The sequence below is a fragment of the Colletotrichum phormii genome (assembly GCF_030913505.1).
Source record: "Colletotrichum phormii strain CBS 102054 chromosome Unknown BDP81scaffold_25, whole genome shotgun sequence".
NCBI classification, from domain to species: domain Eukaryota; kingdom Fungi; phylum Ascomycota; class Sordariomycetes; order Glomerellales; family Glomerellaceae; genus Colletotrichum; species Colletotrichum phormii.
The window spans coordinates 584,079-608,886 of NW_026851467.1; the positions used below are offsets into that span (position 1 = coordinate 584,079).

Here is a 24,808-nt window from a genome sequence, read left to right on the forward strand (position 1 = left end):
GGCCTGTCAAGTGTCAGGCAATTACTGTCAGGGTCCATTGCTATGCCCCCCTTGGGCCCTTGAGTCCTTAAACCGTTGGAATGATCGCCGTGATACCTTAATTGTGGCTGTATTCGTCCCATGTGTCCAATCACTGACCCCTATTTCTATTGTGGTGCCTTGGACCCCTCTTTCCCCGGGCATATGAAGGACGGCGAAGCCACACTGGCCAATGCTAATTGTCATACTAAAGACAATCGGTTCAGAACAGCAGCCCGGACAGCGCAACTTCGCTCAGTCCTTGCGGAGCCACGACAACCACGTCAGTCAATGCCTGACAACTCTCAAAGAGCAAGCGGGGGTTATTGACATTTTACTGCTTCTGATGAGCAAGGGGTAATGTGACGGCCACGATGTCATCGTCATGCTCACGTCACCACTTTTCTTTTCAAAACAGCAATACATTGTATCCAGACTGTCGGGCATACCCGTACCTCGGGATCTGGATCTCGGTAAACAATCATCACAACGTTGGAGTTCAAGCAAGAAGAAGAAGAAGAAGAAGAAGAAGAAGAAGAAGCCACAGAGCCATCATCAGCTGTGAGTACCTAGTGATGTCTTGCAATCTGCTGTTTGTGGTCGGGAACGTTGGACAAGGGACCATTTCCTCCTGGAGGCCGCCGCGCAAGAGGAAGAGCAGCTCCGACGCTTCTTCGGCAGGGCCCCGGCTAGATCGGATCTCCTCACAATCAGCTGCAGGTTTATTGGACCCCTGAACGGCTCGCTCACGGGCCAACGGAGCCAGCCCCGTCCCACCTCATTCACCTCCAGAGTCAAGAAGGACTGCCTATGCGTACTCCAATTCTGGTGACCGTGTAATACGCAAGACGCTCACAAAGCACCTGACAATGGACGCGTCTAGACCGGAGCAGAACACCCTCTATGAAAGAGCTTCTCAAACCCGGCGACGCCAATGCCAAGTTGCCAACTATGACTAGTTGCGGTGCCGGAGTTAATGCTGACAAGAGTCCCACAAAGGAAATAAGCAGGCTAAGCCACTTTGGCTGGAGTTGGAAGAAGAGCAGACCAACGCAGGTTGAGAGACACAGCCCAATCACAGAAACCTGTTCGTGCGACCATCAAAGCAAGAGCAAATTCCAATTCACCACTGGCTTCATTGTGATAGCTTACGACACCGAAAGGCACCCACTCGAGGTGTCTGTCGCGTCCTTACGTGGCCCATCGTGAACCGTGCGTATGACTGGGATTTGAGCTGGCCCTGTGGCTGAGAATGTGGGCAATTTTGATGGGAGCGCTGTCTACGTCATAGCCGTGTTGCAAGTTGGAAATTGGTGAATATCCGTTTTGAGAACAAGAAAGATTCAGCAAAGACCAGGTTTTCACCTACTTCAGATAGTACGTAACATCATGCTTGACTTCGTATGTGTCTTTAGCTTGTTTTCGATGTCCATCGGTCCAACTAACCAACAAGAATTATGGCAACGGTAGATGTTGACTTCATGAGTTATCTGCTACAGCTTGATTGAATCTGTCAGATAATCATTGTCTGTGCTGAAATCATTGAGGCAAAAACCAATATTACAGTACGGCGTACGCCAGTCAATGTCAGCATGGATCACTCGAAGCCATGGACTCACTCGTATCATTGCAACCCGTTCATTCGTTCGCTGAGAAGTAATGTTGGTTGACGTTCATATTTGATGTTCTTAGGCATCAAGAATTCGAGCAATGATTGACTGCCCAATCAGGGGCTGCGGTAGATCACTGCACATCATGGAAGGAAGTCCCCTGAACACAGTGTTACAAAACTCGGTAAGCCCTGTCTCTTCTTCTCACAAGATCAAGAGCTGTCTAAATTCAGATAACTTGATTCGTCGATCGAAGCAATGTTGGGATCCTGGCATCCGTGGGGATACCCGAGCAAGGAATCGACATCAGAAACCTGTTCTACGTCAACAACTGGCCAGATTTCTGTTCCTGGTCCGTCCCCAACGATACGGCACTTTTTCTGTTGCTTTACTCGTGTATTCGCCCAGACATTTCGCCATTCCCAGTTGTTGTTGCTTCGGCTTCGCGTCCGTTCAGTCGTCTGAGCACTACCCCAGGGGACTATGAAGCAGACCACATACAGGAGCCCTGAGATTCCCGAGCCGAGATGGAATTCTCCCAAGTTGACTGTTCTATGATCCAAATGCTTCCAAGCAACTCAAAACAAGAGGAATTGAGGAGGGCTGGTGTCACTGTTTCCCCTCAACCTGACAACCAATCCCTCTTCTCGATGCGGGCGGCAGTGGTACTGTGGAATTTTTTTGTGAACTATTGTCTCGGGATCGCCATTATGAGATCACTGCCTGCTTGAGTTCGCACTTTGCAGCAAGCTCCACACAATTCACGGTGTGCCATACTGTTCGCAGAACATGATGCATTCAGGGGCTAAACTAAAATCACCGTGGACGCTGAATGAGGTGACTCAGTTGTAGTCTGCAAGATCTTGGACACTCACACACTCGAAGGAGAACAAAGCATTCTACCAGCCTGAGAAGACGACCTACAGAGTAGGTGATGTCTGTAGACAGTGTGTTGCAGCCAACTGTGTAAACAGATGCACTCCAAGGCCTCTTCGTGTAATTCGGACCAGGCCTCGGTGGTCCACTTTCGTGGGGCTCACCCAGTGCCTTGACTTGCTGATCATCTCCGTTTCTTTGACATGTACGGAGTACATAATCAGTCATCCCATCAAGCCGAGAATACGACGCTTTGAGCCATAGAATCTCCCGGTGTTGATTCGTCATCTCGCTCAACAAAGTGAGGCTTACTTCGGGAACCCAAGTCAGTGCTTCGGACCCCTAGGTTATCATGCCATGACACTTGAATATTCTCAGGTACGCAAAGATGCTTGACATTATCATTACATGTATCCAACAGTGAATAGATACTTTCGTGATACTTTGCCCGCCCAGAAAACCAGAATTCTCATCTTACACTACACGCCTTCTGGGAATTGCTTATCAAACATAACTCCGACGGACACCATGAGAACCGCAGCATACGCAAGAGTGGATGCAAAGACTTGGTCCAGCTGATCAACACAGCCAACAATGAGGAACCCAAACGCAAATGTAAACGCCGTAGCAACTCCGAGGTTGAGATACAAGTCTCGCTGCAGTACTAGCAACCACATAGGACCGACAAGGAAAGCCCCTCCAATCACTGCGCCCATGATCTTCCACCAGAAGTTGCGACGAAGCACTGCCTTGGCCGATGCGTTTCTCGTTCCGCCAAGAGGCTCTGGGTTCTTCTCATTGCCCCAGGGAACGGTGGGCAAAGCATGGAGCTTCATGGACTCGTACGTCATGCGCGGCGGATCGGCGAACTGTCTAGCCCCTACTCCATTCTTCCGCATCACCTTGTCGAGAACGTAGCTGTCTTGGTATCGTTCACTCGACGCGACGAAGAAATCGAATGGCTGTTGGGAGACTTTCGTCATGTACTCATAGTCTTGTACAGCTTGGGCTTTTGGTTGTTAGTCTGGAAGCCTCATGTGCTGCATAAGTATATCCCTGATCTGATAGAGACTGGACGCGGGGAGGTCGGAGCGCTCTTCTGAAACCACTTACTGTATTCCCTAAGCAGGCCTGCTAAGAGTCTTCCATCCTTTCCATACACTGCAAGGTCGGTAAACGCCACGGCAAGCTGACTATCGATCCACTGACAGCTTTTTAACAGCAGATTTTGCATTCCGCTGGTTGATATGCAGTAGTTTCAGTGCAATGAAGTACGTCGTGTCTCTATGATAGATGCAAAACGTCCCCCGGGCGACAACTAATTCTAGAACAGAGAGACTTTTGTGTTGATGGCAACTAGTTAGAACTAGGTGAAACGCGACTTGGTAGAATGAAGGGAGTATCCTGTGCCTCTGATAGGCACGTGCTGCAAAGACTAGCAGAGACCAGCAACGACGTTTTCAATCTTCCAACGCAAGGATCGCCGACTATCAATGTAAGCTGAATATTAGTGTAATGTTTTGTTTTTGCCACGTTCCTAAACGCTCAGCCGTAGCTGATGTGTGTGTCGCTTCACATGCAGTCTCTTGCTGGGACGGCTACATGTAAAGTACTTCACACGGACAAATACCCGTACTTCAGGGATCCGATGCAGTTTCCCATGTGCTTATCTGGTTTTATCAGGACACCATCTCTACCTTTTTGAAGAACTAAACGCCAACGGCCAATGGTTCCCAAGAGGCGCTGTGCTGCATACGAACTTTATCAGTCTTTGAGCTCGATCGGAGATCATCCGAGTACGCAATTGACTTGATCACAGTAAGTTGACATTGACAACTCGCAGTGACAGAAAATACAATGAATAACAAAAGCTTTCAGAAGCCATACTCCCACAGACTAATGAAAAATGGGTTTCGAATCAAGATGGTCGCCGATAAACTTGGTATTCCAAAGCCATGGTTCGCCTGGCAAAGGCGGAAAATTCCGCCTTGCCTACGATTCAGAAAGACACTGCGAATCTCAAGTCAGGTTTGTTGTTGTTGTTGTTCTATTTAACGCCATGGCGGCAAGGGCGCAGCCGCCCTTGCGGCAGACCTCCCTGAGGGTATGTGGCGTGAAGGGTCGCAGGCTCTAGCTATATACTATATAGTACACGCCGTATCCTGACGTCCTCCAAATCTTGCTCGTGAGCTACTATGTGTTCTATCCATCCCTAGTTCCCACTGGTGCCCTAGTTCCGTTATAACCATCTGGTTTCTTAATAGAGGTAGTTTGTCGTTTGGAGGATAGGTTGTGACCTATCTCCTAGTACCGCGGGCAGATCTTCTGGAAGAAGTCTGTCACGCAGAGGAAGGCCTGGAAGCCTTCAGAGTCAGTGATTAGCCCCTTGAAGTAGCGATCGAGAGACCCTATAGGTCCTACTGGCTCCTGGCGGCTGTAGGGGTAGAGGGTGGGCCACTGTTGCCTCCTCAGTAGGGTCTTTCGGCAGTAAACTAGATGGTCTGCCTCCTTAACCCATCCACAGGAGCAGGAGAGTAGTGCTTCTGTGTGGTCAAAGCGTTGGTGATATTGTTTAAAGTCCCCGTGGCCTGACCGTGCCGCGAGGAGGTGATGAAGGGCAGCCCTAGGGAGGCCAAGTTCAGGAGGGCAAGCAAGGGTAGCCTTGAGCCCTAGTTGGGTATAGCGGGGAGTTGCCTCTTGTTTCCACCATCGTCTATATTGGCGTCTTGGCCGCTCTTTAGCAAGCCACTTGATACCTGATAGAGTAGCTAGTTGGCCCCACCTTTAGAGGTGAACAATTGGAAGCTCGCGCCTACTAGTGCACCGCTTGCAAGAATGGATAGCAAACCTGCTGCACCGCCACCCAGTGCAGCTCTGGATATCCGTGCTAAGCGATGAGCTTGGAGCAAGCTTAGCCAAATCAGTATCGGATGTCAAAAAACCAAAAGCTCTGTGGACCGTTATTTGGCATTGAGATTGGGCAACATCATGCAGTCTATCTCGAGCAAACGATAGCTGGAATGACTTGGTACAGAGATGGCATAGCACTCATGGGTTTCAATACTAAGCAATTATCATATGTACAGCCTGCCAGGCTTTCATCGGGCTTACTTCATACTGCATCCTTGAACTTGAAACATGTGCTCCTTCCTTACTTTTTAGTTGTAAATGTAGGAAGGTACGTGATCTTCGATAAAGGCACGCCTTCTGGGTTGTGGTCGATAGTTGACAAATTGTACTTTCTACGCTTATTCTTGTTATGTCCAATCTTCCGGGGCCGACTCGCATCTTCGGCGCTCCTGCATATCTGTCTCACTGTAGCGTTCTTGGTCAATTGTAGCCCAATGTGACTCTTAGTGAAGCTCCGAATCTAGATCTGGTTGAACGCTCTCTTGGAAATTGGGCGAAGACCCAGAAATGGTTGAGGACCTAACGAGGTTATTGTTGGTATTCCTTTCACAGGGAATTTGGTTCGAACCGTAGGGTCCTGGGGGTGACGAAGTATCAATATCTCTGTATTGATTGATTCTGCGTAAGGAGTAGAAGGGAGATTCCAACCGGAGGTTGGGTGGGTAGTCGAGGTCTAAGTGTACCCCCTCGAGGTGGCCTATGCTCTACCCCTACTCGCGGCCGAATTAGACTTCCAATCCGACAGTTATCAACTCATCCGAGTTCCGCTGACAGGTTGCTGACGAGTTGCGGACCACGTTTTCAGTGGATTCAATACAGTTCCTCATCCCCGTTTCCTCCGATTATCGAGCGGTATTCCAGGGGAATAAGAGTTGTTTAGCAGCATCCGATTGCTGATCGACAGGCCCAGGTGGAGGGCAAAGCAGGGGTTTGACTCGCAAACCCATAACAGAGACACTTAATCCCTCCATCTCACCAATGACGCCCGTCTCTCGACTGGAGAACTGCCGATGTCAACGTTGAAGAGTGTGGGGTGCTGCCCACCAATTTCCGATGAAAGGCGAAGTGACGGAAACTATATGTACCCACAACTACCTAAATGCAGTAGAGGGATCTCTCTTTTGTATATGGCGCAACGGTACAATTCCGAATTCTGGCACGAAGCGTGCAACGTCTTGTTTCCTGTTCGGGTAGCACAGAGTCGCGATGTTGGTGGAGCATCGGTCCATTGGAGACGGAATTGCTAGGATGTCGAAAAATTGCGAAGAAGCCCCCCGAGTTCCGGAGGACTTCCGTGATATAATTCTAGAGTCTCTCCTGATGTTGAACGGCTAGTTGCCAAGCCACTTCCCTCAACTTCAGTCAGTCGCTTCAGTTACAGAGAGTCGCCTTCGTCATGATGTGCAACGCAAAGTTCGTGGCCACCTTTGCCGGCCTGCTGGCCTCAGCGAGCGCAGGTCCCAGCGTGCAACTTGAGAGCGGCCTCACGGTTCAGGGCCGGATCGCCCCCGATGCCTCCAACGTCGCCGAATTCCTTGGCATCCCCTATGCCGCACCGCCTCTCGACGATTTGCGCTGGGAACCCCCTCAGCCCTACGTCGCTCCCCAGTCAAACTCCTTTCGCCAATGGAACCGTTCTCAACGCCGCGGCGCTGCCGCCTTCGTGTTGGCAGTACATCTCGATCCACCCGGCCATCCAGCGCGTGGATGTGCCCGAGTTCATGATTGGCGATGCTGGTATGGACGAGGACTGCCTCACGGCTAGCGTGTGGGCCCCTGCCGGCGCCGTTCCCGTCACCGGCGAGCAGCAAGCTTCCGGAGAGGGACTCCCAGTCACCATCTGGTTCTACGGTGGCGGCTTCGAGACCGGCGGCACCGATGTACCCTACCAGATGCCCCAGAACTGGATTCAGCGCTCTCAGTCGCACATTTTTGTCACCTTCAACTACCGCATGAAGCTCTTTGGTTTCCCCAACTCGGCCGCTCTCAAGGAGTGAAACCTCGGACTCATGGATCAGCGCTTCGCCGTCGAGTGGATCCGGGATAACATCGCACAGTTTGGCGGTAACCCGGAGCGGATGACTATCTGGGGCCACTCGGCCGGTTCCATCGCCGTCGACTACTACAGCTTCGCGTACGCCGAGGACCCCATCGTCCGAGGCCTCATCATGGACTCTGGCACGGCGCACCTGGACCAGCTGATGAACCACGACGAGACCCACTCCAACTTCACGTGCGTCGCGCAGCAGCTTGGTTGCGGCAACTCGACGACCGCCGAGGCTGAGTTGGTATGCATGCGCAAGATTCCTGCAGAGAAGCTTGAGAACTTTGTGGCTACTTACAAGGATTCCGAGGTCACGCCTACTATTGGTTTCTCTCCTCAGGTTGACAACAAGATTGTCTTTGCCAACTACACCGAGAAGGCTGCGCTTGGCGAGCTTTCCGATCTTGTAAGTTCATGTCAGGATAAGATTAAAGTATGAGTGATTTGCTGACAGCTCGCAGCCTGCGATCATTGGTTTCAATGCCGCAGAGGGCCTGTTTCTCGCTCCTTACGATGCCGAGAACGGCCCCGACCCCGCTGTCGCGGACGCCTTGTCCTACCAGTTCTTCTGGTGCCCTGCTACCAAGACCACCAAGTGAGCATCCCAATCCATTTGACCATGTCTCCACCACAAAGGCTCCTATCCTAGTTGACGAAACTTAGTGAACGTCTGGCTGCCGGAAGAACAACCTACCGCTACTACTACTCTGCCGTGTCCAACAACACCTCGCCACGCTCATGGATGGGTGCTTACCACGGCAGCGAGCTACCCATGATCTTTGGCACACACGCCGACTTCCGCGGCAACTCAACCACCTTTGAGTACGCGCTCAGCCGCGTCATGATGGATGCGTATGCCGCCTCTGTCAAGGACTCGACTGCAGGTCTGGATGCTATCGGATGGGCTGCTTACACGGCTGAGGATCGTCTGGTTCGTAGCTACGGCCAGAACAACAACGTCACCGTTGGCAAGCGCACTCTGTCTGACATTGAGACCGAGTTTGCTACCTTGGGGCTTCTGTAGATAACTTAGAAACTGGCTTCTCTGATAGCTAGTCTTTCTTACTTCTTGTCAATAAATTGAGAATCATGATTCACGAGATTCGTACACCTAAAATGCACTTGATGTGAGAAATATGCTCAGTCAGTGAGGCGATTCTGCTCTTCTTCCCCAGCTATATTCCAAGCAACCGGTCAATCGCATGCATATGTAGGCTGTCCGCGCATGCGTTCTAGCTCAAGAATCTTGTTGATGTCTACCCCTGACCGCTAGTGCCGGAGCTCCTTTCAAATATTCCTACTCGACCAGGAAACAGAGTTTAGTTGGCCTGAATTGCAGATCGAAATTTCAAATACAGAGTTGCAGAGATGACATGAAACTTCCCCTGTGGTCTGGTAGTCTCCAGCTGGTCAAAAATGCGAAACATGTAGTCTTGAGCTCGAGGCTAGTCCAAAGGCTGGAAAACATTCTGACTCTTTGTAGCCTCTTAAGGCATCTGGGCAAAATACATTCACCCAGACTTTGTTGCAACCTTTGCCCTTGCACTCCAGATTTTCCGTCAAATCCTTCCACTACTTCTCCAAGACCTCGTACAAGGAAGTGCAAAAGCTTAAGTACCTGGTTAAAGTGTAAGCAAGTAGATATTACAATGATGATAATGCCCAACTTGCCAAAGCTGGGTTTCGGAAAGACGTCGAAAAGTCAACAGCAAATGGAAATCAAAGAACCTGAGAAACCTGCATCACGGTGGTCGTCACATACCACATACATGTCGTCCTCTCTTCAATCTGTGAATAGTTCTCATTATATTTGGTGGCATATATCATATACATCCGTGAACCCAAACACCCTGATCTCCTTGGCCATTCGTATAAAGAAATTAGTATGAAATTGGATCATTCTCGTCTTTCGTCTCAACTAGTCCATTGTGACCTGTGATTTATCCATCTAGCCGTCCCAACTCCAAGCATAATCGCAACTTTGGATAGCTCTCGCCGTCTTGACAGTTTACTTATGAGGTTGGATAAGGCAGCTCCCACTATTCGTCTTCTCTTTTATGACTTTGCATTGCCCCCGTTTCCTCCATGTACTGCGGCTTGTATAATCCCCGCAATTTGCGTCTACTGTGGCTCTCATGGTCCCCGCTATCCCATTCAACTGCGTCTTTGAAGGCATCATGATTCCTGAGGACGACTCGTCACGCTTAGTCGACACACCCTGATCATGTGCCATTGCGATTAGTCGTCGAGGGCTTTTCTTTTGTTTACCTTCCTCTTTCTCGTCGCGTCCCTCACCTTCCAGAAACCTCTTCTTTTCCTCAGTCGCGATCTTCGTTGCTACATTTTACTCAACCAAACACCAACTGTTCCATCGCGCAAGTGTCACCATCGAGAGATAACAAAGTAAGTCTCTTACTCTCCATCTACTAGATTACTGGAGACGCATAACATTATTGAGGAGCAAAATTACTGACCGCCGGAATTCATAGCAGCTTCGGTCGCCTTTTCATATCCTTCAGAGCTCGTCACGTTTGCATTTCGCACGTCGCCAGACCGTTCCTTATTATCACCCACCTCAGTTCTTCAGTCACCCAGTTCTTCGGTCGTCCAGCTCTTCAGCCGCCTAGCTCTTCAGCCGTCCAGATCTTCAGTCGTCCAGTTCTTCGGTCAATAAATCTTCATTCGTCCTTCAGTCTCACGACCTTCATCATCCCCTCGCATACCTGAGTATCGTGAGTACACATCTCTGCCCCAGACCTCTAATCTTTTGTCTCAACCTTGCGATACTAATCTTCAGCGTACTCAGTCACATCATGGACCACCAAGACATCCACGACCAGCAGCAGCAGCAGTCTGGCGACACCAGTCTGAACCGCATGACCAACGCTCCGACCCCGTAAGTATCCATCCCTGAACTCCAACATATCCTCTCAATCTTTTACCAAGCTCTGCGATGCTAACCAAAAGCAGGCCTGTCCATGGCCCCAGCGCCCAGCTGCAGCAGCATAACCCAACTCAGGCCCACGGCCAGGCCTTTGGCCAGAGTCTTCAGCAGCATGTGCCCAACAATGTCGTGGCGGCTGGCTTTTCCACCAACTTCATGAACGCTATCATGGCCAGCCAGGCCCCTTTGCCCAGCACCAACGGGATCTCGGCCCCGCGCGGATGCTCCAAGTGTCGTAAGAACGGCAATGTTGCCTGGAACACCCGTCTTCGAGACAACACCAACCCCCAGTGTGGCCGCAAGACCTTCGCGACCTGCAACCACTGCCAGTGGTCCCCTGGCTACAACCGGAGGGAGCACACGGCAGTGGGTTGGGTCCGTCTGAATGCGCCTTGGCTGATCGATGACCAGGGTGTCTATTGCCCCTGCTACTGGGGAGACGTGGGCGACCACGCTCACCCGATGTGCTTCCCGCGCCGCCGTGCGGGCCCCGTGGCCCCCGTCCCCATGGCTCCCGTCCCCGTGGCTCCGGTGGTGCCTGTCGCCTATATGGCGCCCGATTCTGCCGAGGAGGATGGCTACCCGGACCTTTTTATGCAGCAGCATGAGTGAGTTGTGGCGTGGGTGTGTTGGGGTGGCATGAGAAGCTAGAAATTGAGACGCACATAAATACATGCACTGGTAACACGATGCTTCCCTGATATTGTGAATGAAACTTGTGCTGCGTGAAGCTAACAGGAACCAAGTACGGCCTTCCTCTGGAGCTTTGCTTGCCCACGCTCTATTCTAAATGCACGTCTTCGTACAAGAATCCGTTGTGGCTAGTGCAAGTCGAGGCTCGGCTGCAGGGCATACTCCCGGCCCTATGGCTTATTGCCCCGATGGGCCCTGCCGCCGCTGCTGATGCCGACGACGGTGACCCGGAGTTGTTCGTGGGAGAGAACGAGTACAACTAGGTTAGACGTTGGGCGTTGCCCAGGATTCGAGGAAATGTTTGGAAGCAGTGGGAGCAACAGCGCGACATGGCTGCGCTTTGGGCCACGAGGCAAGCCTCAAAATTGAAAAAAAGGTAGAGCAAATGAGAAGTAGAATAGCAGATACCAATATTCCAGGACAACGCTTTATCTGGTTTCTCTATTTGTTTTACGCCAGCAAGTTCTGTAAAGGAAGACGGCGTCGTAACCTAGGTAGCTAGAAGAAACCTCCATGTCCCTAGATATAACATCATCGACAGGTATGGTTCAGTGGTTCACAGTGCACAATGATTCTCTTTGACGTTTCGGGGGTAACTTATTCCTAATGCACGTATTCGTCAGAGAATCCGTTGCTGCCAGTGGAAGTCAGGGCTTAGCGGCATTTTAGATTATGCTCCTGATCCCATGGCTCGGGTTGTAATCCTAGTAATCTACATGTAATATTGGCCACTGCTACTGGGGAGACGTGGATGGCCGCCGGTCCTGCTCCCGGCCTCATGGCTGTACAATATTAGTTGGCCCCGTGAATCCTACCTCTGGTTTATATGGCCCCTATTACTACCATGGCACCCACCACTGTTGCAAAAATAGATGATGAAGACCCTGAGTTACGGTTCTCGTAGAGCTTGATTTCCTATGTCACTGAATAATTCATCTGTAGATGAAAACACGTTCGGGAATTCATTATCCATCAACGCTTTGATGGGTTCCTAGTTGATTTAGTAGTCCACAAACCACAACGTGTTTCTTTCATACTTTAGGAGTATCATATTCCTACCGCACGTATTTATACGACAATCCGTTGCGGGTAGTGGAACAAACGGCTCGGCCGAGGCAGGCCGAGAAGAGAAACCAGAAATGAGACTAGAAATGGAGAAGACAGACCAGGAGTTGGAGAAGACAGGCAATTGATTCGCGCGGCACTCCACAGCAGCAATTGCAGGTTATGACTGGTTGGGACCCTTGCGGGCGACGGCAAGAGGGAGTTTTGGAGCCGAAAGTCAAGACGCATTCCCTGTCGACCTGGCAGATGCCTGCATGAAGGTGGTGTCTATTTTCTGGGGGAATCGGATGGTGGGAGCGTCAGTCCCTTCAAATGGACGTGACCGCGTCTTTTGGTGTAGCCAACGAACCTCGAAATGGGCGTGTATATCGGGGATTAGGCCCAAGACCGTAGTCTGCTAGGCGCCAGGTGTCAGCATCAATCAAGCTTCTCGCAGCTCTCAGCCATCGTCCATCATGTCTTCTCGAGCCGTGTCCAGCCCAGGTGATGCGCCAGGAGGGGAAAGAAGAACCAGATGCCAGCAGGCTCTCAGCGGACAACGAACAGGCAAGAGTCAACCGAATAGCCTCGGGTCCATGGTGTAGTCAGAGTCAGCTATTCGACGCAGGCCTAGCGGACGTTGTTGGTCGTTGATTGTTCTCCTGAGGTTGCAATGGTGTTGTCGGGTGCAACCGGGCTAGGTCACGTACCTAGCTCCGGAGTTATTTGATTACCTTACCTAAGCCCGTCACGGAGGGGAGGGATACGTACCCAGACATTCAACCGTGGCTCTGCACCTCGAATTTTCATTCTTTTCGTAATTGATTCTACTCTGCCCTTCTGCCTTTAGCAGGAAATAATTATTGAAGTAGGAGGCGCTTACATTAAGATTGTCATTTTGAAGCACACAATAGCTGCAAATTACCTTCTTCAACGAACCTACAAACGAAAACGAAATGGTCGTATTGCAGATGAAGGGCACAAACTTGGGGAAACCCAGCAGTAAAGGTGCGCGGCTGGGCCTGGATGGGGAAGTGCTTCAGCGCATCCCTCCGCTAAGACGATGGCCATTGAGGCCCAGACGACTGCCCTACAGCGAACTCCAGCGACTCCTCAGCGGCCCCGGGCATCCAGTGCGGCCCATCACGCCACTAAATCCCCAGACTTACCCCACATCTCCTTCCTCATCGGATCCACTTACTCCACTCTGCCATCGCTAAGGTTGCGCTAGGAATCGCCAAAAACAACCCTAATCCTCTTTTGGGCGCGCTGGGCATATTGTCTCTTCCGATCCCCTAGGATATCCGCCGCCATCTCCAACCGTCAATTTCGACCTGGCGAGAAGTTCCACCAATTGTGCTCCTCAAAGCCTCGGACGACATTTCCCTTCTAGCCTCTTGAAGTCAAGTTTGTCTCTTACGCTTCCTCTTTGCTTGATGCTTCGAACTCAGACTGACCCAGAAGCCCCAGATTCGACGGTCCGTCGTCCCTACTGCGCCGCCATCCTGCCTCCCATCCTGACTTGCGTCTACCTAGTCACCATGGTCACCACCAGTCACGAGTACCCACCGTCTCCCGACTTCCTCTTCCTCCAAAGACGAGAACCCCGGACTCCTTTTGGCACCACATTGGCACAATCGACCATGGTCCATCAGTAATCTGCCTCTCCCCGCCCCCGGTTGGCTTCCCTTGGCTTTTGCCGCCGGCGTCTTGGATGTCTCGACCATTCACAGCTTGTCAACTCCCTCGTCTCTCTCCGCAGTTTCTTCCCCGTGGCTTCAACTATCCACTCAACATCTTCCAAGACCGTCAATCCCGCCGCTAGCCACAAGGCGTCGATCGGCTTTCCTCTTGAATGTGGGCTCTGCCTCGCACATGGCCAGCAATTCAGTTGTCCGCCCAGACAGACAGTCCCATGAGGAGAGCATGGCTTGAGCGTGAACGGTTTAGCATACCCCGGCCGGCACCACGAAGGATCTCCAACAAAGTCTGATTGGGGAATGGGCCATCCAAAGAGGCCAATCTTGGGGGAAACAAACTGCTTCTCTATGGGGTCGGCTCATTCGAATCCAACCCAACCATCCCATCCTCGTCCCAATACCATGCATTCTGCAGACTGCAACCATGACATGAGACCAGAGAAGCCGACTGTCTGGTACCACCTTGATCTCGCGTCGACGCAACTTTAAAATACTCCAACTGCCCACCCCCAGCTCACCGTGCCTGGTCCTACTGTCTCTCCTCGATACGACTCTGCTTCCAGGAGCTTGCTCATCGTCAACAGTTTCAAGCAGCCCGAGAGCGTTCGCAGCCATGTCCAACGACATCACTCACAAGACGGCGTCCCAGCTGCAGGACCCTATTCACGTCGAAAAGGGCCCATCTCACATCACTCACCTCAACGATGTCAGCCTCGACGACAAGGGACTCAACAATGACGCCCATGAGGGTACCAACATTGAACACAGCTTCGGTGTCTGGCAAGGTCTCAAGACCTACAAGCGCGCCGCGTTTTGGTCCATCCGTGAGTTGAACTCCCAAAGCGATACTCATGTTACCATGTCACCGTCTAACACTTCCCTTCTTCAGTTATCTCAACCTCGGTCATTATGGAGGGTTACGACGTCACCTTGATCGGCTCCTTTTACGGATATCCCGCATTCCGCAAAAAGTATGGCGAATACCTCGACGAGGAAAACGGCTACCAGATTTCTTCATCCTGGCAACAAAAGTTCAACGCCATCGGTGCGCTTGCAAACATCGTCGGCGCCCTCATGAACGGATACTTCACCCCAAAGTACGGTCACCGCAAGGTCCTCATCTTCTCTCTCGTCTGGCTCGCCGCCTTCGTCTTCGTCGTCTTCTTCGCCCACAATATCGAGATGCAACTGGCTGGTCAAGTTCTCTGCAACGTTCCTTGGGGTGTGTTTGCCACAACCGGTCCCGCCTACGCCGCTGAGGTCACGCCCCTAGCTATCCGTGGATACCTGACTTCCTACGTCAACCTGTGCTGGTGTATCGGTCAGTTCATCTCTGCTGGTATCCTCAAGGGACTCGTCGACGTCGAGGGCCAGTGGAGTTACAAGATTCCCTTTGCCGTGCAATGGGTCTGGCCGATCCCCCTGATCATTGCCGCTTGGCTCGCCCCCGAGTCTCCCTGGCACCACGTCCGTCTCGGAAACCTCGACGCGGCAAAGAAGTCGCTCGCGCGCCTCTCAGAGCCCGACCATAACGTTGATCTCGATGCCACTGTGGCCATGATGGTCCACACGAACAAGCTCGAGATTGAGGAGCAAGCCGGCGCCTCTCTATTTGACTGCTTCAAGGGAACTAACCTACGACGTACCGAGATCGCTTGCATGGCCTTCATGTCTCAGATTACCAACGGCGGCGCCCTCTGCTACTCTGGCTCCTTCTTCTTCCAGCAAACCGGCATCAGTCCCTCGGCTTCGTACGCCATCAGCTTGGGAGGTACTGGCATTGCTTTCGTCGGCACCTGTATCTCTTGGCTTTATATCTACAAGTTTGGTCGTCGAACTATTTGGATTGTCGGATTTTCTCTTCTTGTTGTCTGCCTGTGGATCATCGGATTCTTGTCTGTTGCCCCGAACCAGACTGATGGCATCATCTGGGGACAGTCCATCCTTTGCGTCGTATGGCTTGGCTTCTACTCCATGTCCGTCGGTCCTATCGTGTACACCCTCGTCGCCGAGGTCGGCTCTACCCGTCTTCGCACCCAGACTGTCGTATTGGCTCGCAGCACCTACTACGTCGGTAACATCATCTGCGGTGGCCTCATCCAGCCCAAGATGCTGGCACCTGGTGACTGGAATCTGAAGGGAAAGACTGTAAGTGGCCATCTCAAATTAAGGCAGCATGTGGTTTCATGACTAACTTTGACTTTCAGGCATTCTTCTGGGCTGTTCTTGCCACCCTGACCTGGATCTGGGGATATTTCCGCATGTTCGAGACCAAGGGCCGCACCTTTGGCGAGATGGATGTCATGTTCCAGAAGGGTATCTCGGCTCGCCAGTCTGGCAAGTACCAGCTCACCTCGGAAGAGGTGTTTCTTGCCGAGCAGCACCAGACCCTGAGCAGGAACCAGACGGAGAAGTTGTGATTTACGATGAAGTTTACGAGTTTAAGATACCAGAACATATCCCTTTCGAGGCGCTCAGTCATTTATAGCCAGTCATTTATAGCCATCTAAATCAGACGATGAGACTGGCAGCACGCCTACAGGCGACCCCTGCTAAGTTCAAAGTCTGAGACATAATACCCAATATGAAGCATATACCTTGTAGAGATGATCTTGTGTCTACACGTATACTTGAGTGGCAATTATTAGATGATGCTATTACTGATACCCTGCCCCTTAAGCCTCACTCATGCTCAACTCAACCCTCAAACTGACAGAGGCAAGACTTCAAATGCAGGAGTCTCGTAGACATCCCAGTTATCCGAAGCCTCAGGGTTCCCAAACGGAACCAACGCAGCGAATCGCATCTTATACTTGCCCGGTGCGATTTGCGTACCATTCGCCAGACGGCCCAGCCACCACAACTCAACACCGTACACGCCAACAATATCTCTCGGCACAACGCGCATTGGCAGTGTAATGATATCATTCGGGTCATCCACGCTGGGATCGATGAACATCTTTCCCGAGGCCTTTGACCAGCTCGTCGCTGCGCCCACGAAGCCAGCCTCCCCGACGACGGGAGGATACTTCCAGTCTCTCTCCACCCAGGACGCATCGAATATGTCCCACCGCAGCTCGCGGGTGGCGTACTGCACCCGGGCGTACAGGTTGGGAAAGTCCTGGACCGCCGGGTCAAGGTTGAAGGTGAAGTTGGCTTTCTGGGCAATGGGAATGTCGCTACGCGTGGATGTGATGCGCGGGAAGCCCGTGGGATACTGGAACATGATGCCTACGTCCTTGTGCAGATCCGCTGCCAGGCCCAGGTATGGTACACCGAGCGTCTCGCCGTTACTTCCCTTGACCAGGACCTTGCCGCTATATAGAGGCAGCTTTGCCGGATCGAGGCCCTGTGCCCCTGCATCAGGGTAGTTGAAGCCGAACTGTGCAGTCTTCGTCTCCCCGGGCTGGACAGTCAACGGGCCAGGAAAGGAGATGGAGGGCGTCATCTTCTGGGGTGCAGCCAGGACCTCCTCGAACCACGCAATCTTGGGCGTTCCCCAGGCGGTCGGGTCGAGGTTGACGGTGTTCATGCCACCAAACTCCTGCTGCTCAAAAGTGTATGTCACGGGCTCGGCGCCGGCGTTGGTGATGTCGACGGCGTGGTACCGGCTAAAGTGACGGGTATCGTTGAGGGCGAATTTGGCAAAGGAGAGGGCGGTGCCGTATTCGAGGACTTTGCTGGCGTTGATGAGACCCGTTCCGACTTGGGCTACGGGCGCGAGGAAGTCATATGGGTTGTTTTCAAGAGCGCCGTCGTCCCATTTGATGGCCTCGCCGGAGGAAATTAGACGCATGGCGAGGTTCTTTGCCCACTCGGGCCCATGGACACTACGTCCTCCGAACTTGCCTGCCCAGAGAGCCGCCACACCGGCAACGTAGGGACAACTCATGGACGTGCCGCTCAGGATGGAGTATCCCCCGCCAACGTAAGAACTCAAGATCTGGCCGCCGGGCGCAGCGACATCAGGCTTAATGAAGAGGTCATTGGTGGCGCCAATGGAAGTGAAGGAGCTCGCGACGCCGCCATTCTCCTCGTTCTTGATGCCGACAATGTGGAAGATGGGACGCTCCGTAAAGTCCGCCGTCACCTTGCCGCCCGCGCGGACGGTGTCGATGATGGCGGCGCCGACGCGCGCGTCAACCATTGCGATGAGGCTTGACGTGTCTTCCGTCGTCGGGCGGACGAGCGGCATCTCGTTACTGTAGAAGAGGATGTGCGAGGCGTTGAAGGGGGCGAGGTTGCGCTGCTTCTGGTCGAAGTTGCAGCCTCCCCGGCGGACGAGGGCTACCACACCCGTGAGGTCTGGGGTAGTTCCCACAGGAAGCGGGTTGCACGCCTCGTCTGCGGTACTGGTATTGAGGTTCAGAGGCACGATGGGCCAGTCTTTTACTTCGGAAGGATACCAATCCTCGATAGCACGATACGCAACGCGCGTCTCATTCGTCTCTCCCTCGAGGGAAAACACGCCCCTGAAGGACGAGGAAGCGAGGACGTCGGCCTCGACGGAGGCCACGGCAACGACGTGCTCGCCCGAGGAGCCGCTGCTGGCCGCGTAGGCCCCGGCCTGCCCGTCGTTGCCGGCGGAGATGGTGATGACGACGCCTTGGTCTACGAGGCGCGTGACGACGACGGCCCAGGCGTTGTCTGTGAAGCCGCTGATGCCGCCGATGGAGGAGGTGATGATGTCCACGCCGGCTTCGTAGGCTGCGAGAAAGGCTTCGATGAGGGTGTCTTCGTCGGTGCCGTCTACTGTGCCGAAGACTTTGTAGGCGTAGAGGGTTGCGGCAGGGGCGACTCCGGTAAGGCTTGAGTGTGTGTCAGCTGGGGGGTTTCCTTGGGTCGATAGATCACTGTGTGATGTGAGTTCTGGACTTACATGCTGCTCTTACCGGCGATGATGCCGGCGACGTGAGTTCCGTGGCCTTGCTGGTCCAAGGGGTCGGCATCGGGATTCTTGACTTCACCCTCGGTTGGCCAAGCTGAAGCAGTCAATATCTGGGTGGACTTCAGGGGGATTCAGAGTGAAGTCACATCCATCACCAACAAGGTCATAACCACCAGCAACCTTGAAGCCTTCACCGAATCCACCACCGAGCTTTCAAAATGGTCAGCAACTCACTCAACTTTTCACAAAAGAATCCTAGCAACATACCGCTTCGTGGGTATACCAAATCCCAGTATCAACAACAGCAACCTTAGCACCCTTTCCCAACACACCAGCCTCATGCAGCTTATCGACACCAGTCATATGGTGAATATCATAGTCGATAGCAGTAGCATTCTCCACAAACGACGCCAGCGGCGTGCTGGGCGCGAGCTTCAGCTTCCTCGACTGCCATGCTACTTTAACCGGCTCGAGAGCCTGGAGCGAGTCAATGTTCTCCACACCCGTCTCAACGGCGGCGCCGGTGAAGATGTCGCTGGTAAAGACGCGGAGGACCTTGGCGCCGCGCTGGTTGGCGATTTCCGCGGCTAGGGCTGATGCGTCGGCGCCCTGGGTGGTGTTAGTCTTGTTTCTCGGTACCTAGGTAAAGACTGAAGAGGAGAAGAATGAGATGTTACCTTGTCGAACTCGACGATGAAGCGTTTGGGCTCGACTGTGGTCTTGTTTGCTGCCGTCTCAGGGGCGTTGTCGTCGGCTCGGCGCATGAGCGGGTGATTGCCTTGAGCTGTGATGCCTACCACGCTCGTGGCGGCGAGAAGGAGGGTGGGCAGATGCATCCTGCGTCAAGGGTAGATTCCCCCTTTCTGACAATTAAACGAGTGTGGGATCACAGGAGATCTAGTGACGATGAGCCGTAACCTGGGAAGCTTCCCCTCTCTGCAACGATGGGATAACATCGCGATGGTATTATATACAACATGAACAGCCTGAATAACATCGCGACTCGTATCCTGAGCATCTAATTTCCATTATCCAGCGCGTCCGGCGTGCTGTTGCATCAGCCAGTGACCCCAGCGCAAGTGACATGCCAATGCAATTGCAGGTTGTTCGTATTCGGCGCTGCGACCCTATCAAGCATGGATTACCGACAAGGGCATTCATTAAACATCTTCGCAAGTTGGCGAGCTATCTATCACCACAATCCTCATCACGCCTCTCTGTGCCTAAGCGTGGTGTATTCAGCAGATCACAAGATACGCCATATCTCGAGGATAAGACTACATCTGCAGCTCACAAAGCATCTTTTATGAATTTAAGCCGACGTCGGCTCTGCCATGCCTTTTTCTCGTGTCCCAAGAGTCGAGGGTGGCTTGATTGCCAACGCAACTTCACATTTGGGCCTAGCACGACTCCATGGCCAATGTAACCTTGTCACGACCTTCTTCTTTCTCTCTTGCGCCCTGCAGGCAAACTGCAGGAGCTGCAGGAACGGGGGCTCCGTGCAATGCATGCCAATATGTGCCTTCCTGTAATAATGCGGAAGAAGCAAACAGGTGTGCCAACATTTCACGGGGACCGAGGGAGATGCGGATCCCGGGATGCCAATCGGGATCTTTCATGGCCGGCCGGAAAGGGTGAAATATCGCGGCAATTGATAGCAATGAGTGAACGGACCTACCGTCTACATTTTTACTATTTCGGTGCTTGCTTGTGCTCGATAATTGTTGGTGAAGTCATCCAACTCTACTTCTTCACCCGCACAGACGGCGAGATTTCGACACTTCCAGATGACAGACTGAATCGAAAAGAAGGAAATTAGGTCTTGCGGACTGTGGCAAAAGGCCGAGCATGAAGAGAGAACACCGCGGCAATGAGACGACTGGTTTCCAATCATCCAACTTGACGGACGACAGATGTCTAGTTTCAAAACGAACCGATTAATCTGCCCCCAGAACTTCCAAAACAATGGCGCCGTAATCCCAAGACGGGACGACTTACGACTTTGACAGGAAACAATTGAATTCCGGCGAATGAGATTGGTTTGTCGGTAGACGGCAGTCGAAAAGAAAACAAGCTGCCGGCGTCTCGAGTCTCCGCGTGGCGTCGACCATAGTGTTTGCTGTCCGAGACACGAATGTTTGTTCTTCCCCCACAGACCGTGACATGAACTTGAAGCTTGGTCCAGGGGGCAGACGTTGAATATTCTGCTCGCACTGCGTACCCGCTCACTGCGTCTCTGGTTAGGACGTCATGTTCCTTGGCGGTTGGTGTATCAAACGTTGTGCCGACAGGGCCTACAGGCGACGTTGTTTCTAAGAGCTTACTCCAAGAGCGATTGAAACTCCTAGAGCATAACTCAGAGTATATCGGCGAGATGTCTAGTCTGACAAACGGCTCTGTAAGTGGGATACTTTTCGCACTGCCTCCAAAGTCCTGAGTTATGTGGGATAGTTACTGTTCGTATACACGTCAGCAGGGCAACCGTACGGTTGGAACGAAGTGTCAATAATGGTCTATTATTGCTGCGTCTGGAGGTGGAAGGAGGAGGTTGTGGGCAGAGCCCACGGCCTCTCAGAAGTGGTATGTAAGGGGCCGTTTGTAAGTGCCCATACCGCCTTCCAGATCCACCTTTTCTGCCGACTGCTCAGAGATCCAACAGTTACCTCATGTATCTGTCTGTAAACCGAATGCTCATCTATATGGCATTCTCTGGGACGAAATGACAATCTTGGCCAATCTCGATGGCTCGAGCTCGCCCAGTCATTGCTTTACATGACTTTTAGGATGATGTTTGATGAGACGGCGCGACGATCTTGGCTTGTTTCGCTGGCCAAGACAACCAGGTGACTTGGCTCAACATCAACCCAACTTGACCCGTGCATCTTCAACTTCCGCCACACATTGAGCCATCCGTCCGGTCAAGAGGCTAGAGGCACCGACACTATCGTACTCCGACAACTGCTATTCGTCGTAAGGAACAGCTGGGAACGAAGTAAGGCTGACTAGTCCCAACGGCTTCCGCCCAAAGTTTGAGTTAGACTTTGGAGTCGGATGCTTCAGGCCAGGGATAACACCTCGACGCGCCGTTTTACCACGATTTCATAAACCGCCTAGAGAAGGCAAGATTCGCTTTGCCGCCGCCTAGAGAAGTGATCGAGCCAAGACTCCTCACTTGTTTCCCGTTTCGTCTGCCATCCCTGTTCAGCCCTGGGAAAAGCTTGTGTTTACTCTTCCCTCCTACGTCCTCCCCCGCGTCCCCTTTAAGTCGCCGCCGGGAGCTTAAAGCTTCGTCAACGACCGAGAGAGGACTGCGGATGCCGTTCCGGATGAAGATTTTCGGTTCCAACCAATTGCCCTCATCTTCGCCTTCCGCGGTGAACTCTGATAGCAAGCGCTCTCCTGGCTGGCCGGGCGTTATTCACTATTCTCCTTGTCCCAAAGAACGCCTCCCATGCTTTATACTTTGAGGAACAAACACTGTCCGCCGCACCAGCTGCATCGGCGGCTGCACCCTCCTCGCGTCCGCGTCCACTCAGCGTCCATCGGGATAATATCGTTATGCTTCTTTCCGCCAAGCAAACAACCTTAAGCCTTCTAAGCGCTTGGCGTAGCGGGAGGGATCTTCAGGGGGCCTCTAGAAGCGTTGCTAGCTTCAGGAACATACTTGCCAAGATGCCGACGACTTTGCGCTACGTGGGATAAAAGTCTTGTTTCTTGCTCGCTTGCCGGCTCCCGATGTAAGGTGACCCTGCCTGTTGATTTTATTCTCCGGTCGATAAGCTTGAACTGCCGACCGCGACTACCCCAAGTGACGAGACCTTACCCCTAGCCTAGTCCCCAGGAGGAAACGAAGTTAAGCTTTCCAAGATGAAGCGTTGCGGCTGGTAGTATTTGCCGATGGTCAATGTGCCTTGGATCCAGTTCATCGAACCAGTCAGTGCGTTCCAGGCACGATAGCAACGTTTCAGGAACGGACCATGGCCACGGCCACTTTTACCGTGAAGAACATCCAGACTGATGTCAGTGGAGGGGATAGGAGAGGGAGGGGGTGTGCGAGTGTAGTCGCGATTCAGGCTTTTGCTAAATACTCTCGACACGAACCTCTCCCCCACGTTCTTAGCACTCGTGCACTTGTTCGTAATTCTGCCAGACAAAACCTGTCATCCAAACCCGCCCCAAGATCCATAATGCGATGTGGACAAGGAGCGAAGACGAGCTCACGGCCGCCTCGCCGCCCCCGCCAGGCATCGTATCCAACTTCGACAACCCCGCCGAGTCCCTCGTGCCACAGGTGTTGGTCGTCACCATTGTGCTCAACCTCCTGGCCATCATCTTCTGCGGGATCCGTCTGTACACGGTCAAGGTCATGATTCACCGCCACCAACGCGACGACGACCTCATCTTCATCGGACTTCTCTTTGCCACGGCATACTCGGTCATACAAGTTTACGAGACGAGGAATGGAGCTGGGCACCACATCTGGGACGTGAGCAGGGCGGACGCCGTGGCTTTCCATAAGCTGAGCATGGTTGATCTCGCGGCGTACAGCCTCTCTGTTCTCTTCACCAAGGCCTCGATCCTTGTGTTCTACCTGCGGTTCCCTCTCAAGCGCGCCGTGAGGATTGTTGTGTACGTGGTCATGTTTGCGACGGTGGCGTATTCGCTCGCTGGCGCGCTTGGCTGGGCATACCTCTGCACCCCCATGGAGAAGATTTGGGATATGGACGTACCAGGGACCTGTGTTGATCGGTCGATGTGGTGGTTGATGTTGTCGGTCTGTAATGTCGCCACCGATCTCGCTATTTTGTTGCTACCAATCTGGATTCTCTCACCTCTTTCGTTAAGGCTGGTCAAGAAGATTGAGATGACGATCTTCCTCATGGCCGGAGGCTTGTGAGTTGATGTCGCCGACCGAGAATAACTGGTCATTGCTAACACCTTCAGTGTCCTCGGGCCCAGCATCGTTCGTATGGTTATGATCCCTCTAGGCTTCAACAACGCGGACTTCACATGGACAGCTTCGATAAGTATCATTTGGTGGTAAGCATCTCACTACGCTTGAATGTGGGTATTCACATTTGCTGACTCGGTGTAGCGTTGTGGAAGCCAACGTGGGCATCATCTGCACCTGTCTGCCCTTCCTCAAGGCTTTCATGAAGCACGTGGCGCCAGGCATCGTCAAACGATTCTACGTTCCAGATGAGCCGCAGTCGCCGACAGTTTTTGACCGCGCTGCCGCGCTACAAAGTCTGCCGCCAGTTCCAAAGTCAGCACGGCGCAAGAGCTTCGGCAGGCAGGCCGTCGACGACGTGCCGGATGCCGAGATGCGCACCGTACGCTCGAATTGGCCGTTGAAGAACGAAGAGCCTTTTGATCATGTCGAGTACCAAGATATTAGGCTGTTGCAAGATCACAAGACGCCGTACCCTGCGAAGCCTGTTGATGTTGCTGAGATGGTGTGAACTGGCACTGGCTGCGTTTATTTGTTGATGATACCCCCTTGGTTTACTGCGCGTCGAACTTCTTTAGCCTTAGGCTGAAGGTAGCGGGGGAAGGGTGTTGGGGACAAGGACACCTCTGGTAAGTTCTGATTTCTCTTGGCTTATTCTGTCATTGTTTGCTAACAAACTTCGTCAAGATGTGATGATGTTGTGGGCACTGTTGCGCAGGTGTGGGACGACCCGGTGGGATCACCGGCGTCTTACCCACTCCAACTGAGCCCGCGCTGCACCGGACATGTCTATCGTCCGGCTCCTAGATCTATGGCGCTCGTCTCGGAGCCGTGGTAGCAAAGCTCTGTGCTTCGCATCTCGACAGATGTCATGTCTGTTGATGAGCTCGGCGATAGCGTAGATGACGCCGAGAAGCTTGGATTGGGGAAGATGAGGGGTCTCGTGAACGTGGCTTCGGATCATGTTGCCGCTAGTGCAATGAACGTGTCTGCGAGGATTGGATGTTGAGGGCAAACCGTAAAGTCCGTGAAGGTGGTCAGCATATAGCTAAGAGCCTAGCCAAAGCATATTAATAATGGAGAACTGGATGAAAAACTAAAGAGCAATAAGCTTCGACACGGAAGTCCAC

The 24,808-nt window shown here is 52.6% G+C and overlaps 8 protein-coding genes across 8 annotated transcripts; 5 read left to right on the top strand and 3 right to left on the bottom strand.

Moving 5' to 3' along the window:
- Nucleotides 1-2,983: 2,983 nt before the first annotated feature.
- BDP81DRAFT_453896 (uncharacterized protein) lies at nucleotides 2,984-3,738 on the bottom strand (the record flags this gene model as incomplete). The annotated part of the gene is made up of 2 exons (XM_060592876.1): nucleotides 2,984-3,513; nucleotides 3,618-3,738. 2 exons carry the CDS (start codon nucleotides 3,736-3,738, stop codon nucleotides 2,984-2,986), a joined length of 651 nt encoding a protein of 216 aa, XP_060440286.1.
- Nucleotides 3,739-6,810: 3,072 nt separating this feature from the next.
- On the top strand, nucleotides 6,811-7,411 carry BDP81DRAFT_398794 (Alpha/Beta hydrolase protein; the record flags this gene model as incomplete). The annotated part of the gene is made up of 2 exons (XM_060588504.1): nucleotides 6,811-7,011; nucleotides 7,088-7,411. The coding sequence occupies 2 exons, from the start codon at nucleotides 6,811-6,813 to the stop codon at nucleotides 7,409-7,411; spliced, it is 525 nt and encodes a 174-aa protein (XP_060440287.1).
- On the top strand, nucleotides 7,054-8,557 carry BDP81DRAFT_410158 (Alpha/Beta hydrolase protein). Its single transcript, XM_060589104.1, has 3 exons — nucleotides 7,054-7,864; nucleotides 7,920-8,053; nucleotides 8,122-8,557. The coding sequence occupies exons 1-3, from the start codon at nucleotides 7,424-7,426 to the stop codon at nucleotides 8,480-8,482; spliced, it is 936 nt and encodes a 311-aa protein (XP_060440288.1). The 5' UTR covers nucleotides 7,054-7,423; the 3' UTR covers nucleotides 8,483-8,557.
- Nucleotides 8,558-9,894: 1,337 nt separating this feature from the next.
- BDP81DRAFT_438221 (uncharacterized protein) lies at nucleotides 9,895-10,681 on the bottom strand. The gene is made up of 3 exons (XM_060591302.1): nucleotides 10,429-10,681; nucleotides 10,265-10,354; nucleotides 9,895-10,190 (listed from the first exon to the last, which is right to left on the bottom strand). The coding sequence occupies exons 1-3, from the start codon at nucleotides 10,514-10,516 to the stop codon at nucleotides 10,126-10,128; spliced, it is 243 nt and encodes an 80-aa protein (XP_060440289.1). The 5' UTR covers nucleotides 10,517-10,681; the 3' UTR covers nucleotides 9,895-10,125.
- A 3,771-nt stretch (nucleotides 10,682-14,452) lies between these two features.
- BDP81DRAFT_330563 (alpha glucoside transporter) lies at nucleotides 14,453-16,259 on the top strand (the record flags this gene model as incomplete). Its single annotated transcript, XM_060585408.1, has 3 exons — nucleotides 14,453-14,663; nucleotides 14,729-15,987; nucleotides 16,047-16,259. The coding sequence occupies 3 exons, from the start codon at nucleotides 14,453-14,455 to the stop codon at nucleotides 16,257-16,259; spliced, it is 1,683 nt and encodes a 560-aa protein (XP_060440290.1).
- Nucleotides 16,155-19,743, bottom strand: BDP81DRAFT_357963 (serine endopeptidase). Its single transcript, XM_060586346.1, has 5 exons — nucleotides 19,405-19,743; nucleotides 18,995-19,336; nucleotides 18,874-18,937; nucleotides 18,732-18,821; nucleotides 16,155-18,603 (listed from the first exon to the last, which is right to left on the bottom strand). The coding sequence occupies exons 1-5, from the start codon at nucleotides 19,561-19,563 to the stop codon at nucleotides 16,544-16,546; spliced, it is 2,715 nt and encodes a 904-aa protein (XP_060440291.1). The 5' UTR covers nucleotides 19,564-19,743; the 3' UTR covers nucleotides 16,155-16,543.
- Nucleotides 19,744-21,204: 1,461 nt separating this feature from the next.
- Nucleotides 21,205-21,385, top strand: BDP81DRAFT_438227 (uncharacterized protein; the record flags this gene model as incomplete). Its single annotated transcript, XM_060591303.1, has 1 exon — nucleotides 21,205-21,385. A coding segment is annotated over exon 1 (150 nt), but the record flags the coding sequence as incomplete, so codon positions are not given.
- Nucleotides 21,386-22,919: 1,534 nt separating this feature from the next.
- Nucleotides 22,920-24,189, top strand: BDP81DRAFT_398799 (uncharacterized protein; the record flags this gene model as incomplete). Its single annotated transcript, XM_060588505.1, has 3 exons — nucleotides 22,920-23,620; nucleotides 23,672-23,767; nucleotides 23,823-24,189. 3 exons carry the CDS (start codon nucleotides 22,920-22,922, stop codon nucleotides 24,187-24,189), a joined length of 1,164 nt encoding a protein of 387 aa, XP_060440293.1.
- Nucleotides 24,190-24,808: the final 619 nt, after the last annotated feature.

Coding starts and splice junctions, on each gene's coding strand:
- BDP81DRAFT_410158 (XM_060589104.1), top strand. CDS start 7,424: ATGGATCAGCGCTTCGCCGTCGAGTGGATCCGGGATAACATCGCACAG. Junction 7,865..7,919: donor TTGGCGAGCTTTCCGATCTT/GTAAGTTCATGT, acceptor GACAGCTCGCAG/CCTGCGATCATTGGTTTCAA. Junction 8,054..8,121: donor CCTGCTACCAAGACCACCAA/GTGAGCATCCCA, acceptor GACGAAACTTAG/TGAACGTCTGGCTGCCGGAA.
- BDP81DRAFT_438221 (XM_060591302.1), bottom strand. CDS start 10,516: ATGCTGCTGAAGACTCTGGCCAAAGGCCTGGCCGTGGGCCTGAGTTGG. Junction 10,355..10,428: donor CGCTGGGGCCATGGACAGGC/CTGCTTTTGGTT, acceptor ATGGATACTTAC/GGGGTCGGAGCGTTGGTCAT. Junction 10,191..10,264: donor CTTGGTGGTCCATGATGTGA/CTGAGTACGCTG, acceptor ATGTGTACTCAC/GATACTCAGGTATGCGAGGG.
- BDP81DRAFT_357963 (XM_060586346.1), bottom strand. CDS start 19,563: ATGCATCTGCCCACCCTCCTTCTCGCCGCCACGAGCGTGGTAGGCATC. Junction 18,938..18,994: donor TTTGGTATACCCACGAAGCG/GTATGTTGCTAG, acceptor CCATTTTGAAAG/CTCGGTGGTGGATTCGGTGA. Junction 18,604..18,731: donor CGTCGCCGGCATCATCGCCG/GTAAGAGCAGCA, acceptor ACGCCTACAAAG/TCTTCGGCACAGTAGACGGC.